The 18,452-nt window shown below is 43.0% G+C and overlaps 1 protein-coding gene across 1 annotated transcript in view; it reads right to left on the bottom strand.

The window, feature by feature from the left end:
- Positions 1-12,166, bottom strand: part of SEMA4D (semaphorin 4D) — an 82,422-nt gene extending 70,256 nt beyond the window's left edge. The window contains exons 1-3 of the mRNA XM_007946343.2: positions 12,162-12,166; positions 11,749-11,849; positions 8,405-8,550 (exon numbers count right to left, since the gene is read on the bottom strand). Of these exons, the coding sequence (XP_007944534.2) occupies positions 8,405-8,550; positions 11,749-11,849; positions 12,162-12,166 (252 nt within the window). The remainder of the gene's footprint in view (positions 1-8,404; positions 8,551-11,748; positions 11,850-12,161) is intronic.
- Positions 12,167-18,452: the final 6,286 nt, after the last annotated feature.

The following is an 18,452-nucleotide window of genomic DNA, read 5'->3' as shown; positions in this document are numbered from 1 at the left end:
TAGCTGCCAAACACAGCTGCAGGAAGGATATATAGTTTGCAATATTGTCTAAACAGGGGTAGGGACAGATGCCACTGACTGCAGGCTTTGCAGGTGGGAACTCACTCTACAAGATCGAAAATAAATAAATAAATAAAAATAAAGCAGGGGGTGAAGAAGAAGAAAAAAAGAAAAGCCTTTGTTATGTATGTAGTACTTTACTGTATGTATGTACCATAGTTTATTTATCCACTGATGGGCACTTAGGTTGTTTCCATCTTTTTACCATTGTGAATAATGCTGTGATACGTTTATTTCTTGACTCTCAATTCTATTCTATTGAGTTATGTGCCTATTGTTATGCCTGTGCCAGCAGTACGTTTTAAAGTGTGAGTCCTTCAACTTTGTTCTTCTCTATCAACACTACTTTAGCTATTCAGGGCCTCTTGAAGACCTGGTTTGGATTAGTTATGGATTGATTCTTCAATATCTGTTAAAAAAGGGTGTTGTAATTCTGATCTAGATTGCACTGAATCTATAGATCACTTTGGGTAGTAGTGACATCTTAATGATATTAGGTCTTCCAATACATAACCGTGGAACACCTTTCTGGTTTTTTAAAGCCTTCTTTAATCTCTTTCAGCAGTGTTTTATCATTTTTATTATATAAACCCTTCATGTCCCTGCTTAGATTTATTCCTAGACAATTGATTCTATTAGACGCTATTGTAAATGCAACTGTCTCCCTAATCTTGCATATTTCTCATTGCTGGTGTATATAATCCCACCTGATTTTTGTTTGCTGATCTTGTACTTTATAACTTTGCTAAATTCCGCTATCAACTCTAGAATTACTCTTGGAGACTCTTTGGGATTTTCTAAATATATATTATTTAGAAATATATTCATATTATCTAAGAATAGAGATAACTGTACATGTTCTTTTCCAATATGGATATCTTTTATTTCCTTTTCTTGTCTCACTGCTCAGAGTGGTGGTGTTGTTAGGTGCCATTGAGTCAGCTCTGACTCATATCGACCCTACATACAACAGAACAAAATACTGTTAAGTCCTGTGCCAGTCTCACAATACTTGCTATACCTTAGCCCATTTGTTGCAGCCACTGTGCCAATCCATCTCCTTGAGGGCCTACCCCTTTTTTTGCTGACTCTCCATTTTACCAAGCATGATATCCTCTCCAGCAAATGGTCCCTTCTGACATGATCAAAGTAGGTGAGACTAAGTCTGACCATTCTCGCTTCCAAGGAGCATTCCAGCTGCACTTCTTCCAGGAGAGATTTGTTAATTCTTTTGACAGTCCATGGTACTTTCAGTATTCTTCGCCAACACTACAACTCAAAAGCATCAATTCTCCTTTGGTCTTCCTTATTCATTGCCCAGCTTTCGCATGCATATGAGGTGACTGAAAACACCATGGCTCAGGCCAGGCGTACCTTTGTCTTCAAAGAGACATCTTTGCTCTTCAGCACTTTATAGAGGTCTTTATATGATATTGTTTAATAGTGGCCACATTCAGGATAGGACATCTTATAAAATATTAAATTTCCCTTCTATTTTAATATTCTTTAGGGTTTTTATAAAGAAAAGATTTTGGATTTTTATCAAATGTTTTTCTTCATCCACAAAGACTATCATGCTATCCTTTTGCCTTGTTTTACTGATGCGGTATATTACATCAACTGAATTTCTAATGCTGAAAATCCCTGTATTCCTAGAATTAATCCCACTTGATCATGGCATATGATTTCTGAGGGTATTAACTTTTTCAGTTCTAACCAATATTTGGTGGTTTTTGGCCATACTACTGTCTGCCAGAAAACCCTTCAGTAAGCAGAGCCTTTGGACTTTTCTTACCATTTCCTACCTCTCTATGATAGCTCTTTTTCCCTCCCTGGTTTAATTAGAATTCAAAAGTTCCAGATCCTGGTTTTCAACTTTCAATGTCTCCTAAATGCACCAGGGAACACACTGTGGTCAATCTGATTACCAGTTGGTACTGTCACTCAGGTGTGCGCTAATCATCTACCAGGGGGCATAGTCCTCTTTCTCTTACTCCCTTCTCGTTTCTACAACCATATTTTCAGTCAGAAAACCCATAACCAGTGAATCTCCTTTGGGGCTGGATTGCCCTCTGGTTTTGCCTAAGGCTGCCTTCTCTGCACTGTGAGAGCTGTTTATATCTGAGCTGGCATATAGGGGAAGCACAGGCAGACTTTCCTCCATTTTAGGAGGAAGAAGGGCTAGAATTCCCTAGAAGGAGCTCCGAGAGATCTGTCTTGTTGATTTCAGAGCCTCAGTGGTCCAGTGGTGGTTGAGGGGGCCATCTCCACCTAGGTGACCCACCTTCTGGCTCCACTGAAGGGAACCTTCTGTAAAAGTTCATATCAGGCCAGCAGCCAATAGTTACTGGGTGGAAGAGGGGTTGTTTGCACTCTGAACAGACCCCAAGGGAGGTCTGCCTTGTTGCTATTAGAGCCTGTCTCGTACTATGTTGCTGTGGGCGTAGCTTCCTAGCACACAGCAGCCTCAGTCAACAGTCTTTAGTGCTAACTAGAAGAGAGTACAGACAGACCCAAACTGACTCCCAGCAAGGTCTGTTCTTTTGGTTTCTGAAATCTAAACTATGGAGTGTACATGAAGGCAGACAGAGTGCTGACTATGGGAGCAGACTCCACTACAAGGGCCTTCTGTAGCAGTCTGCAACAGCCTGGCAACCAACAGTTACCAGGTGGGGGAGAAGGTGTCATGCTCTGGTCAAATCCCCACAGAGGACTGCCTTGTTGCTATGAGAGCTACCCCAGAATATTGTTGGCTGTGAGTGCAGTTTCCACTCAAGACACCTGCTTCCTAGTACATAGCAGCCTCAGTCTGCAGTCCTCAGTGCCAACTACAGACAGACCTGAACCCACTCCCCAGTCCTGTTGGTTTCAGAGACCTCAGCTATGAGATATACAAGGAGGCTGGTAAAGTATTATTGACTACAGGAGCAGATTCCACTATAGGTGCTCTCTGCAGCAATTCATAGTAGGCTCGCAGCCAACAATGTAGGTCAGAGAGGTGTCGGCACACTCCAAATAGATCCCCAGCAAGGTTTGCCTTGTTGATTTTAGAATAGAAGCTTGGAGTCCTATCTCTTTATACAGGCTGGAGGTATAGTGATTAGCAGAGTCTTTTACTGGAGCCACTTACCTAGTTCACAGTAAGTTCGTGGCCCATTGTCTGAGGGAAGGGGTAGGGATGATAGGAGAAGTGATTTTCCTAATGTATGCAACTCATTTTTGATTCACAGATTTTTGCCTGCCTGCAGTTCCCCAATTCAGAGTCCCTTAAAGCCAAGCACCATTTCCCTGTTGTATTTCTTGTTATATCTGTGGGGGAGGGCTGGAACGATGGTCTGTTTATACATCAGTCTTTCCAGAATCCCCCTCAGTGAAATTTCTAACTGTTGTGATCATTAATCTGAAACCAGCCATCCTCAAATTCCCATTATGAATGTTAAAACAACAGTAACAACTAAACTACTGAAAGTGGGGGAATTAAATTATTTGTCAAAACACTAAACCAAGTATATTTTCAAATATCAATTTTTTTTTCATCAATTAAAAAGTGACTCTGGATCCAATTAAAAAAAAAAAAAGATTTTAACATTCCTTTGACTATCAGTGGAATGGTATAATTGTGATTCATTAAATCCCATGTAAAAAGCAATGAAGCAACACACTCTATAGGTCAAGTACCATTCCTAGTAAGTTCAGTGCTTCTTCACTGTAAATTGAGAACTTAGCTCAAGAATAATCAGTCAATACCCTGCCAGTTACTTTTAATTTTGAAAAGTGAACCAAGTCATCTCAATGTGAGCATAAAGAGTTACATTAATTCATAGAAAAATCAGTGTTCTGTTGCCTCTTTTTTCCAAACAGGGTAGAGATGTGATGCAATACTGACAAGCAGGTGGGTGCCTCAGCCACACACTTCCAAAGCTACTGGCCAAAAGAAAGTAACAGAAGAAGAGGGAATAGAGGCTCCAACACAAGAGGCTTCCATACTCCTGCCCACCTCCCCAGATTGCCTCACCTCCTTGTAAGATATTCTGTAACTGATATTAATGTATGTGTGAGTTTGTATGTGTATGTTGTTATGTGCTATGGAGTGAATTCTGACTCATAGTGACTTTAGAGGACAGAGAAGAACAGCTCCGTGAGACTTCCTAGGCTACAATCTTTATGGGAGCAGTTTGCCAGGTCTTTTCTCCCATGGAGCACTGGTGGGTTCAAATCACCAACCTTTCAGTTAGCACCTGACTGCTTTAACCATTGCACCACCAGGGTGCCTTGTGTATATATGGACATCTCCTTATATACAGTAAACAATTTTATCTTTTTTCCAAAGCACCTCTAGATAGATATATAGGGTATTTTTTTTTTTAACCTAAAGAATCAAAGCCAGCTCTCAGGGGCATTTGGAAGTTGAGAAGCACACAGAGCTTCTGAGAGGGGCTGCAGTAAGGAGGTGAACCTTCACCTAATGTGTCATTATAAAGTAACATGTCTGGCTTCCTGCAAAATGCCAGAAGGACAGACACATCAATGACTCTGATGTATCTGTATAGCAATGCCAGTCTCAGAAAGGACACACATGAAAGCAGAACCAAGTCTCAGCATCAGTAGCTTCTTTAGAAATTAAAATGCAAGTCATTTTACATTGTTCACCAATGAATGCATAAAGGCACAGGAACTTTATGGTCTAAAAGCCCTTGCAGTAAACAATTTGATCTTTGGTCCTGGTTCCTGAGAAGGAGCTCTGGTAGAACAGTAGTTAAAGCATTTGGCTATTAACCAAAATGTTGGCAGCTTGAGCCTACTAGCCATTCTGCAGGAGAAAGATGAGACACTCTGCTACCAGAAGGATTTACAGCCTTAGAAACCCTACAGGGCAGTTCTACTCTGTCTTATAGGGTTGCTATGAATTAGAATTGACTTGATGGCAGTGAAGTTTGAAGTTCCTGAGAGCCAGACCTCACCTGAGGCCAGTGAGTGAGGGGCTGACCAGAACAAGAGGGACTACTTGAAGGTCCCGATGCTAACTGTGCCCCAGAAGGCATTAGGTTCTCTATCATGGCCACATGGTAAAGACAATAAAGGACTCAGAAGATGAGGCCTTAGTGGAGCTTCCTGGGTACTGAGAGTGAACATCTGCTCTTGAGAGGATAAGGATGTCTGCTGGGGACATGGATACTCTGTGTTGAGACTCCTTTCAGACCTCACCCTATGTGTTTGTATCCCTTTTTCTGCTATATTATAGATAGCCCTTTCCCTGGAGTTTGTGAGTCATTTCAACAGATTATAGACCTAATAAACAGAAAAGGGGCTAGTGTCCAATGACCTAGCCCCAGGTGAATGGAGATGAAAGCAAGAAGGGCTGGTACTCACTGACCTGAGTGAATAGGGATGAGAGAGAGAAGGGGTCAGTAGCCACTGACTTAGCCCCAGTGAATGAAGGTAACAGAGAAAGGGCTGCATAGTGCAGTGGGTCTGCACTGACCAGGCAAGAGAAGCTGAGATTTCCACAGGACGCAGTTGATGTATGGAGTGGGATTTTTCTAGCACATATGGTGTCAGAGGTAGGTGACACCCGGGCTGGTTTGATACATTGATTCTGTGAGCAGAGTTAGCAAGAGAGAACCTTGCCAATGCAGGAGCAAAAGATGCGATGGGCCCTCAATTACCTTTATAGGGACTTTCATTAAAGTTTGGCTGAGGTTTCTTTATTTTTGTCTTCAATTTTAAGCATAAGAAGCCTCTAAGCCTCTCCTACCCTGAGGAACCACAGGATGCCATTAATGAAGCAAGGGCAAACTCTTACTGAACATCCACTGGGTCTAAGCACACACACACACACACACACACACCATGTAATAGCAGTGCTCCCAGGATGATGATTCTGAAAGTTATCACAGCCACATATCCTAAGGAAGGAAAATGAGGCTCAGAGGAAGTGTATGAGTGAACACATACTAAGTGGTTAAGCTGGAATTTGAGAGCCTAGTATTCTTTTGCTGAAAATGTCTTGTAGCTTTAAACATTTTGTTTTCAAAGAATAATGCTCAAAATCTCATTTATGTATCAAATATTAACTAAGCACTTTGCTAGACTCTGGAGATAAAGAGAGAAAGAAGGAAGAAAGGGAAAGGGAAGGAAGAGAAGGAAAAGAGGGCGGGAGGGAGGGAAAAAAAGAAGATTAATTAAGAAAACCAAGTCTCCTTGGATAAATGGTGGGTTTCAGGTCAGGGGAAGAAAAAATGTACAAGGTAAGTCTGAAGCATCTTAATTGTAGAGAATAAGAAACTTCTAAAGATTCCTAGGACCATGTCAAAGGACTCAAGAGCCAACCTGAAGAGGATTCGACGGGCCAAAGATGGGATAATTTGAGCATCAATAAAGATTTAGCTTCAATGGGGTAAAGTACAACAAATATGTTGAGATCCATGAGTTCACTGTGATATTAAAAATAAAGCATCAAAAAAACCTCACTGCTGCCCTTCAGAGGGGAACTAACTCATTATTTTCAAAACTGGCAAAGAATTCAATCTTGCCTTTGCAAAAAGGCACTGTACCTCCAAGGACCTAAATAGCTGGTGAGGAGAATTTTCTCTTTATGGAAGATTTCCACTTAATATATGAAGAGGGAAAGGTGAAATTAAATCCTCCCTACTTTATAGTCCTTGATGACTAAGTGAGTCCAGGCTTCGCTCATCAAAGGCCACTTGCTGGCTTTGCAAAAGGAGAGACCTCATGGAAGAACACAGCCTTGTCAATGCACTGAACCTGAGCAGAAGCCTTAAGATTTGATGCCAATTGAAAGCCAAGCAGAAGACAGAGGCACCCACTAAACACATGGGAGGACTAAAGTAGCAAAATTAAGACTGGGAAGTCCACAGGACATATAAAGTGTTTTCCTCAATAGACAAATTGGAAGAGGATTCAACAGACATAGCAGCAAACTGCAATGAGGGATCTCCCTTCATTCTGATTAAATCTATTTTAAAAACAACAAATAAAAGGTCATTTACGAGAGTGCTGCTAAACCCTGAACATTGACCAAGTATTTGATGACACACAGGAATTGTTAGTTTTTTGGATGTGATTATGGCATCTTGCTTATCTGGAGAAAAAGAGTTATTTCTTTAGGAAATGTATAGGAAAACATTTACAGTTGTAGCATATGGTGTCTGGGATCTGGTTCAAAGTTGCTGGACTCAGAGAAAGTGGGCGGGGCAGAGGTGAAGACAGGGTTGCCCTGGGCAGCCGTTGTTGAAATTGCAAATGGGTATGGGTCTCATTATATCAGCGCTCTCCTCTTGCTAATGTTTGAAACATTTGCCATAATAAAAAGTTTAAAAGTAAACATTTAAAATAAAAGATGATGGGTGAGTAGGTGGAGGAAGCACAGGGCATTTTTAGGGCAGTGAAATTATTCTGTTAGACACTATAATGGTAGACATATGACATTACACATTTGTCAAAACTCATAGGACTGTATGTACAACAGAAAGAGTGAGAATTAATGTGAACTTTAGTTAGTAATAATGTTATCAACATTGGTTCATTAATTATAACAAATGGACTGCAAGAAATGTGTAAGATGTTAGTAATAGGAGAAACTCTGTGGGTATGTTGGGGCTGATGGGTAGAATATGGGAACTTTCTGTACTTTCTGAGCAACTTTTCAGAAAATAAATTTAGATAACAGATAATGAAGAGAGAGATGACTGATGGGTAGATGATACACAGTAAGGCAGAAGATGCATAAACAGATTGATAGAGCTCTGGTGGTGTAGTGGTTAAGACACTGACTGCTAACCAGAAGGCCGGCAGTTCAAACCCACCAGCCATTCCTCGGAAGGAAGATCGGGCAATCTACTTCCATAGAGATACCGTCTCAGAAACCCAAAGAAGGGTTGCTATGAGTCAAATTGACTCAACGGCAGTGAGTGAGTTGAAAGAGATGACAGATCGATGGATAACAGATGATGGATAGATATGTAGCTTGACAGATAAGGGCAGCCTCTGGTCCATGGGCTCCTGGCACAGAGGAAGACAGATTTGTGTCTGGAGCCAACCAGAAGCTGGGCTGCAAAGGACACAGGCACAGGCAGAAAAGCTATGGGAACAGAGGTCCTTCACATGTCCAGGGATCAGGAAAAGATGCAGAGGACACACTCAACAGCCCAATAAGCATATGATAGCACTTCTGTGAGGCAAATCACAAAGCAAGATCAGCACTACAGAGAAAGAGCATAGTCCATAGGCAAACCACAGTCTGCTCTAAGGCAAAGCCTATTTGGGGAGTGGTCCCACTGGAAAGGTATGCCAGCCTGGTGAGGAAGTGTACCCCAGTACCTACCTCATGCTGCTTCTCAGCGACAGAGAGGGCATTCACAGCAAAGACAGCCTCCCGGGCACCCACATACAGGATGTCCTTGTGCTCACTGAGCAGTAAGGTTGAGTAGTTGAAGATGCCTGGTTCATGAAAATGTACCAGACCTACCTCTGTGGGAGGGAAAGGGAAACAAATTCAGTACTTTTAAGCTAAAAGGCCAAGACTTTGACAAATCAGTTGTATTTAAGTATGTCTGGGAGCTCTGGTGGTGCAGTGCCTAAGGCATTTGACTGCTAACCAAAAGATTGGCAGTTCAAACCTACCAGCTACTCTATGGAAAGAAGATGGAGCAGTCTACTTCCATAAAGATTCACCACCTTGGATACCCATTGGGCGTCACTATGAGTTGGAATTGACTCAATAGCAGTGTTTTTTTTTTTTTGTTTTTAAGGCATTACCAGAGTCTCTGGGTGGTGCAAATGGTTAACACGCTTAGCTGCTAACTGTAAGGTTGGTGGTTATAGTTTACCCAGAGGCACCTTGGAAGAAAAGCCTGGTGATCTACTTCTAAAAAACTAGCCACTGAAAACCTATGAGCACAGTTCTACTTCAACACACCATGAGTAGGAGTTAGTCTGAGAGCAAGTGGATTTTTAGTGCACCAACTCAACAGCAGTGAGTTTGGTTTTTTTTGCTTGTAAGGTTTGCTGGGAATGTATGATGCACTCATTGCAGAAACAGCAGTAGTCTCTGGCTGATGTCAGTCAACCATCTGCTAATGAAGCCAACAGATGCAGCCAAAGGCTGGGTCACAGTTGAAGTACCCAGCCTGACAGCTGGCTATGACTTCCTCTCCTGCTCCCCAAGTCTTGATGCATTGCAAACTCTGCACCAACCAGACCCACCAATAATAAGCCGTGCAGGTGAGTGGTCTCTATCTGCTGAGCTCTACAGCTTACCACTACCTTCTCATTAAACTCTTGTCTGTGATTTTTAAAATCACCCATGTTGTTGTTATTTCCCGTCAAGTTGGACCCGACTCATAGCAATTTTCTTGTTCAGGAAAAATGTGGTTTACTTCAAACCCTTTCAAAAATCAACTGCAGAGACTCTATCATTCCATCCAAGCATTTTTCAGTGAAACCACAATAAACTTACAAGTTAGGGAAACCACAATAAACTTACAAGTTAGGGAAATAAGTGACATTTACTCATTCATTAGGTAATTGTGCCAATGATATTAGGAACACTAGGAAGCATCAGCTATTTGTTGTTGTTGTTGTGTTGTTACGTGCTGTCAAGTTGGACCCAACTCATAGTGACCCCTCCCTGGGTTTCTGAGGCGATATCACTACAGAAGTAGACTACCTAACCTTTCTTCTGAGGAGTGGCTGGTGTTTTGAATCGTCAGCCTTCTGGTTAGCAGTCAAGTGCCTTAGGCACTACGTTACCAGAGCTCCCTCATTAGCTATTTAGGAATACTATAATTTGTCAATACTATTTTTTTAAGGAACTGTTTATTTATTTAAGAACTTTTTCTTCTTTTTAAGCCTTCTGACATCAATTTGAGTGAATCTTAATAGGCTTTCTATGGGTCACTGCCAAAGAGGCAAGAGGCAGCATCTTCTGACCTCCTCTAACTACACAAGAGGAAGACAGAATCACCATCAGCAGCCCAAGGCCTGCTCCTATGAGGCCAAACATGCCGCCACCCTCCAGCCCTCCTACTAACCTTGAGACCAACTGTTCCTCCCAAGGCACCCACCACCTCTCTGCTGGGTTCGATAATTTGCTGCAGTGGCCACAAAGAACTCACAGATTATGGGGTTTATTAGGGAAGCAACAGGCTCCAATACAAATTCAGGAACACGCTCAATCTCTCTCACCCGACCGTCTCTCTCAGTAGCATGTTTCTCTCAAGTCTCTCTCTCAGCAGCACATTTCTCTAAGATCCATGTCTTTCTTAGCCAGCAGTCAGAAAGACATTCCTCTTGCCTCTAGGAGTGCTCCTTTGAGCATAGCAGAGTGGCCAAACTAACCAGTTCCAACATCAGAATTCTATATACCTGAGAGAAAGCACACTTTCCAGAGGATTGCTTTGTGTTGCTCCAGGTGGATGACTTAAACAAGCAGCTACTCAGTTACTCACAGCAAAGTGGGAGTTATAAATACTATGGCTAGAAAAGCCGTATCATGAAATTTACTACACTGCAATCACTAAATGTTCAATTTACTTAAGGATTAAGGTGTAGTCCTTTCCGTTATTCTAATTTCCCAGGGTCAAAGAGAGAGATACACATGAAATTCCTCTCTTGGCACATCTGCTACTCATAAGCATTGTCCTTTAATTTCACACAGGATACCTTTCCACCCTGCATTCAATACTTTATGCTCAAGAACACGTATTTTAAACTCTCAATCCACTGATCCAGAAAGACAGAGGCTCCAAAGGCACAGCTCCCAAGAAAGGAAATAAAAAGAAACTAATAAACAGAAACAATAATAAGTGGCATGAAGCTCAGCTCCACACACAATTTAACTGTCCTCAGAACACATTGATGGTCTGTTCACATGCATAGTGGCAAATGCTGAGCAGTAACTTATCCTCAGGATCATGTGCCAAATATTGTCAGTTGCAAGAGAGATAAGCTTCCTTCTAGAAACCAGTTACGAGTTGCTGTCAAGTTCTTTTTTATTAATGGTAACCCCATATGTGTCAGAGCAGAACTTTACTCCATAGGGTTTTCAATGGCAGATATTTCAGAAATAGATCACCAGACCTTTCTTCTTAGGTATTTCTGGGTGAACTCAAACCTCCAACTTTTGTATTAGCAGTGACACTTACTAACAGTTTGTATCACCTCAGGACTCCTCCTTTTAAGAGTTCCTTCTAATTTAGACACCAAATCAGGGGTTCTAAGCATGTCTTGACAAACATTTCTAATTATCAAAGGCATCTCTTGGATGTATACATCTCACCAAATTCTAGGGACAAAACAAAACAAAACAAAAAAAACAGTTATCACTCAGTCAATTTCAACTCATGGCGACCCCCATGGTGAAACACATGGGGTGTGTCAAAACAGAACTGTGCTCCATAGGGTTTGCATGACTGACCTTCTGGAAGTAGACTGCCAAGGCTTTCTTCCAAGGCATTTCTGATGGCCTTGAACCTCCAACCTTTTGGTTAACAATCAAGCACCTAACTGTTTTTGCCACCCAGGGACTGCTTTTAGGAGCAATACTCAAATAGCATCATTAGCAACAATGTACAGCCACGTATTTAGCACTGTGGGTGGTAAGATGATTGTTCTGTCCCCCATACTACATTACAGGAGCCACTGGTACCCCTACAGGTTTTCACTCACCTCTGTGCTCCCAGGTGATCCGAGGGACAGGTGCAAATGCCACAGCCGTCCCAAACACCACAGTGAGGGCCATGAGCAGCCCCCTAGTGGAGTCACACATCCTCAAGGGGTGGGGGTGGGAATTGCAGAGGTGGGAGGATGTTCAGTGCCCTGGGGCTGTGGCCAGAAGCTCAGCACAGAGGCAATGCACAGCAAGACCCCTGCAGGCCCTCATTTCCCAGCCTGTCAGGCTAGTGGGAGACACTCTTGCCAGCACAGTTCTCAATGACCACGTTGTCTGTAAACAGCATGCTTCACACAGTCTTTGGAGAAAATACTGAAAGAGAGTGAAGAGAAAGGCATGTAATCAAGACGATGTGATACTACAATCTGTTCTCCATCTGAGCAACAGTCATCCTTGCCTCTGCTCTCACCACATCTTCTCCACAGAACTGTTCACTGAGGAGCATGGCAGGTAAGCTGGAAACCCAGGAGAGCTCTCAATGACCCCTCATAAGGGTAAGTCTGGAAGGAACCCTACATAGGCACCCATTCTCAGAAGCACAGGAACTCCCAGGCAAGTTTATGGCAGAAGGGACTGATGTAGGGGATGAGACTTAGTGGTGAGCTATGAGGAAACTGGCTGAGAACAACATCACCAGGGTTTCAGTCTCCTCTAAGAGACGTTTGTTTTCCAGTGCCTTTAATGCTTACCAAAGCAAATGGCTAGTAATAAACAGTAGAGGACTACAAGGAGGATTAGAATGTGTGTGTGTGCACACACACACATACAGGCACACATGTACACATATATACACACATGCATGCACGCACACTTGCACACACATATGAACATGGTAAGGAAGAAAGAACCTAAAATATGAATAAGCATGAAAGGAAAACAGATGACATCCTGCTATGATTCAGCCCCTGTTGGAGCAAGACTAACCAGAGTTCTTCAGACTCCCTCCTGATACTGTGACTCTGACCAGCTCCTCCCCCCACCTCCCTACCCCCACAAGCTTGTGTGACCAGCTCTCCTCACCAAGGGGTACCTGGGCTGGGATGACCATTGTAGACTGCTGCCAACCCCTGAGAGAAACTCACAGCCTTGGAACCTGAAGGCAGTCTGCACTAATAGCACGTGATTCAAAATATATATTAACTCACAAAGCCAGTTAGTCAGGGGACCCTACAGCTCACCTGCTACTGGTCTGCCAAGATTCCCAGGCCAAGGTAAGAAGATACCACTCTCCCTCTTGTTGTGCTGAGCAGAGACATACTTCTACTTCCTCACCATTGTGGGGCTGGGTGCTCAGCAGCCTGCACATGCAGCAGATGGAGGGAAGGACTACACCCTGGAGCCCCACTTCTCCAGCCTCACCCCTAGAACTCTGCATACCATGTTGTTGTTGTTATGTGCTGTCGAGTCGGCCCCAACTCATAGCAACCCCTCCTTGGGTCTCCAAGGCAGTATCACTACGGAAGTAAACTGCCCACCTTCCTTGTGAAGAGTGGCCGGTGGGTTTGAACCGCCAGCCTTCTGGTTAGCAGTCAAATGCCTTAGACATTATGCTATCAGAGCTCCTACATAGTCACTGCCAAATCTACCAACTCCAGCTGCACCCAGTGCCCATCTTGGGGAACCTTCCTCTCACCTTCATCCCCACCACTGTCACTGATTGCCTAAAGGCACCCTGCTGCCTCCTTCCCTCACAAATAGTCCCCTATCAGCCAAGGCTTTCAAGGGCTCCCTATGACTCACAAAGCCTCAAAACTGGTGTTTCCTGTGGCCCTTCTCAATACCTCCCACCAAACTTCTGAAGGGCTTTTAGGCATAATTTTTGTCTTTGTCCTACTGTCTGTCCAGAAGTTCTCCTGTTCACCTAGTGAACTCCTGTTTACCTGGAGCCCTCTTAAATTCCTTCCTTCTCCCTCTCTGGAAGTCCTCTCCCATGTCCCTATGCTGTGATTAGTCACTGCCTCCTCCAAGGACACTGTGCAGCTTGTGTCTGTCCCCATGATGCTGGCTTCAGGAGGGTGAGCACTTTCTGAGCTATGTTTGGGCCCCTTGTGCTCAGGCAGGCCTCAATCAGCCAACCTTCTCTGAGCACTTTTCTCGCTGTGCCAGAACATATGTACTTTGCTCCTAACTGAGCAAAGCAGGCAGCATACACTGCTCTCAGCAGTGCTCTCAGCTTAATAAGGTATTCTTTTCATTTTACTATTTTTTATGTCTTTGCACAGGCCACGACCACTGGTCTTTGTTACCTGACTCCATGACACTTAAATACATGGAAAGGAAATCACACAACGTTCAATGCAAGGACCTGTCCACTGGGGCAGGTGAAGTGGAGGAGCAGTACATGGACTTGGGTGGACAAGGCACTGTCATACCTCACCCTGTCCCCTTTATCCTTCGCTCCCATATATCCCCCCGAAGTTCTCCTCCCAGCCCTGGAAAGTACAAATGCCAGACTGCCTTGTCTACATAGCACCTGTGAACACACTGACTTCCTCCTTTTTCACCTAGGACCAGTATATCCTAGATCAGGGGTCAGCACACCTTTCCCATGAAGGGCCAGAGAGAGTATTTTCAGCTTTGTGGGTCATGGAGTCGTTGCCACAAGGACTCAGCTCAACTAGTACAGAGTTAAACCAGCCACCATCTGTGAATGTGTGGGCATAGCTGTGTTCCGACACAAATATGTAAAAACATTACCTACAGGCACAAGTGCTGGGCTATAAGCTGCAATTTGCCAACACACACATAACATCATTCACAATGACAGACAGACCCCACTGCACCAAAAGAAAACCCAAAGTCTAAATGCTACTGGAGTCCCTGGGTGGTGCAAGTAGTTAAAGAACTCAGCTACTAACAAAAAGGTTGGAGGTTTGAGTCCACCCAGAAGCAACTTGGAAGAATGACCTGATGACCTACTTCCAATCAGCCACTGAAACTCTATGGAGCACAGTTCTACTTTGACACACATGGGGTTGCCAGGAGTCAGAATCAATAGCAACTGGGGGAAAAATGCTACTACATGCAACATAAAGCCAAGTGGGGGGAGAAATGGAGATGGGAAAGAAGAGAACTTTGTAACAAGTCACTGTGAGATCTAATTCTCTATAATGTGAACTCACAGAAGATCCTGTGTGCACGTGCCCAGCTCTGTGTGTGTATGCATGTGCACAGCTATGTGTATGTGTCCCATATATATGCTTGTCTTGGTGATGAGGTCCCAAGAGGTCTTCTATTTTCCTGCCACCATCAGCAAGGAATACAGTTCCATGTGGCTCTACCCATTTCCCAGTGGGAAATCCAGGCCAGGTTAGTCCTCTAACATTGTTTTGTATTCCTGGAAGATTCACTCATTAAGCAATTCCACAGAGAACTATTAAGCAGAAATTTTGTGCAGTTAGCTGGACCATGAGGTCCTGCAGAAGTGCTGTAGAGAGGATGCAGATGGCAAGCAAAGGGAGTACAAGGACATACCATCTCACATGTCCCTGGCTGGAGACTTGCTCTCTAATAAAGAGGTCTACACTGGCAACCTCAAGGGATGATGGCAGAGGCTTGCTCTCCAATAAAGAGGTCTACACTGGTGACCTCAAGGGATGATGGCAGAGGCAGGGAAGTGTGATTCCTCTGGACTCTGCTGGGACTACCACATATGTGGCCAGAGGCCTCTTTCATGAATCGGCAGCAGCTGTGGCCTCAAACAGCTCCAGCTGAGGCCACAGTGTACTCACTGTCCACCGTGAGCCACAGTTCATCCTCCCTACAAGCCTGGTCCGCCTGTCTCCCAGGCTGCTAAAAGTGCTCAGCAATATCCCAGTATGGGCAGGCAAGGTATGTGTGAAATAGTTTTTTTTGAATGGCATGCTCCTTTCCTTTATTACTAACCAGTATGGGGATAAATGGAGGATGAAGAGAAGAGCAGATACGTGACAACGTCAATATAGAAAACTGATAGAACCCAGAGGTGTGTAGATGGGTATGCCCTGTAAAATTCTTTCCAGCTTTGTTGCAGGTTTAAAACATGTTCATAGTAAAACACAGAAAATATTTTTTAAATAAAAGAAATAAGAACAACACAATGAAAACTATGGGAAAACTATGGACTGGATACCTAAGTGAAAGTTGAGTGTGGCTGAAATCATGGTGGTCTTCTGGCCATGGATAACAGATATGAGACCCACAAGACATAAAAAAGAATGACAAGAAGTCATTAGTTCAGGTGAAAGAGTTTTCAGAAGATACAAGGGCAAGAAATTCCTACTTTGGGTCCCACAACTGAAAGCAATCCTTTGGGGCACCCCATTAAATGTGCTGCAGCAGGCTTAGAATCCAGAGCAGGAGATAGGAGATCTTCTCTCTTTGGATACTGGTGCAAAGAATTAAGAGATTTATTTCAACTCTCTTGTCAAACCCAATAGAATGACACTTGAAAAGGATATAAACTGTAAGGATGAAAACAGATTGGAGATACAATTAAAGAGAACATTAATGAGTTTGGAAGCTAGAAAGAATATAGATAGGCAGTAACTAACAATCAGCTTTTAGAGGGGCAGAGAAGTGGGTGTCCTGATTCGTACTATATGCCAATTTGCATGGTGTAAATATTCCTGCATTGTTGATTTCAAGCTATAAACATGACATCATTGAGTCAGGAAGAGAGGGACTGTGGTTGTTGTTTGTTGCCATCGAGTTAATTCCTAATCACAGTGACTCAATGTGTCCAGAGTAAACTGTGCTTCATAGCATTTTCAAAGGTGTGACCTTGTGGAAACAGATTGCCAGGCTTGTCTCCTGAGGCACTTCTGGGTATATCTGAACTGCCAATCTTCCAGTTAACAGTCAAGCACTTAATCATTTGTGCCACTCAGGGACCAGCAACCAGTATGTAGTTTCCACCATACAGATACAACAGAGAAGCCATCTCAAGAGAATAGATATTTGTAAAATGTATAGAATAATTAATAAGCAATAGATTTTGAATATTTTATATTAATTTTTAATAACGTATTTAACTTAAGTTTACATAGTTCAATTTTAATAATGACTTTGTTACCACAAGCTCTAGCCTACCACTGGTGGTAACTGACTTTGTAGACCAAGGAGTTGAAATTGAAGCTGGTAAGGGGAGAAGTCACTAAGAAATACAAGATAAGAAAATGAAAGAGATCTTAGAAATTAAAATTTTGATGAAATAAAACGTTCAACTGAACATTTTATCTAGTGTTGTCTAATCTTGCTATAACAGAGATATCACAAGTGGGTGGCTTTAACAAACAAGTTTATTTTCTCATAGTTAAGGAGGCTGGAAGTTTGAATTCAGGGTGCTGGCTCAAGGGAAGGCTTCCTTTCTTTGTTGACTCTGGAGGAAGGTCCTTGTCTCTTTCTTCTCCTCCTAAGTGATCTTCATGTGGCTTGGCATCTCTGTTCCCCCATTTCTGCTCTGCTCACTTGCTTCATCTTTTACATCTCAAAAGAGACTGGCTCAAAATGCACCTTACACTAATCCTGCCTCATTAACATAACAAAACAACCCATTCACAAATAAGATTATAACCACAGGCAGAGAGGTTAGGATTTAAAGCAATTATTTTTGAGGTAGACAATTCAATCCATAATAGTAAGGGTTGGAAATAAAATTGAGGAGTTTTCCTAAAAGGCGAACAAAGTGACAGAGAAAAATGGCAGAAGAAAATTAGAGAATCGAATAAAGAGGTCTGTATCTAAAAGGAGTTAGATATGAGGAATTTTCAGAGAAATAATAATAATAATAATTCCCAGAGCAGAAAGACTCATGTCCTTTTGATTACAGAATCAAAGTGCCAGGCACAATGAGCGAAAAAAAGTCCACCCATACCAGTTATGTCACCATGAAACTTGAGAACCTGAGAAAGAGAAGATCCTGAAATTTTCTAGACAGAAAAATGGTCACATACAAAGTACCTCTCAAGAGCCACCCTGATCTGAGTCTCCTCTAAGTAATGCCTTTAAAGTAAAGTAATACTTTTTAAAATCCTGAGGGAACATAACTTCTCACTTAGAATTCTTTGTCTAGGCAAACTATCAGTTAGGATGAGCATAGCATAGAAAGGCGTTCTGGAGGCGTGGTGCCTAACCATAAGGCTGGCGGTTCAAACCAACCAGCCTTTCCTCCGTAGGAAGATTGGGCAATCTAGGAGGAGTTTCGGCAAGATGGCGGACTAGGCAGAAAGACTGCACAGACCCTTTTCAACAAAGAAAAGGGAAACCAATTAACACAGACACGGGAGATAATCCTGGACCCCTGAGCCTTCAAGGGAAGGATATAGAAGTGGAGTAAACCACAATTAGAAGAAGAATTTGTGTGAAAATACCAAAAAAGGAGACAGACTGAGCTGCGGTCTGGCAGCGATTCTGAGTGATCCTGATGGCACAGACAGCTTGGAGATTCCTGAGTGCTGGTAGGACTTAAGAATTAACCTAAAAATCAGCCCTGCTAGCCATGGACTGCATGGAGGACTGCTCCGGTGGCTGGGGAATAAACAGAGAAGGTGAAGAGAAAGGCAGGCAGAGCTGTGTACTTTTGCTGGTCTGGAGAGCACCACCATTTTGAAGGTCTAAAAGCAGCTATTTTGGATATTTAAAGAGACAGCACTCTCGCAGATTCCTGGGGCTTAAGAACACGTTCTGCTTTCCAGCAACCCCAAGGACACTCGGGACCTGC

The sequence above is a fragment of the Orycteropus afer genome, unplaced genomic scaffold (assembly GCF_000298275.1).
Source record: "Orycteropus afer afer isolate SDZICR_OR568_19922 unplaced genomic scaffold, OryAfe1.0 scaffold00156, whole genome shotgun sequence".
NCBI classification, from domain to species: Eukaryota; Metazoa; Chordata; class Mammalia; order Tubulidentata; family Orycteropodidae; genus Orycteropus; species Orycteropus afer.
The sequence above is the reverse complement of the archived record's forward strand: the minus strand, read 5'-3'. Positions and strand labels throughout refer to the sequence as shown.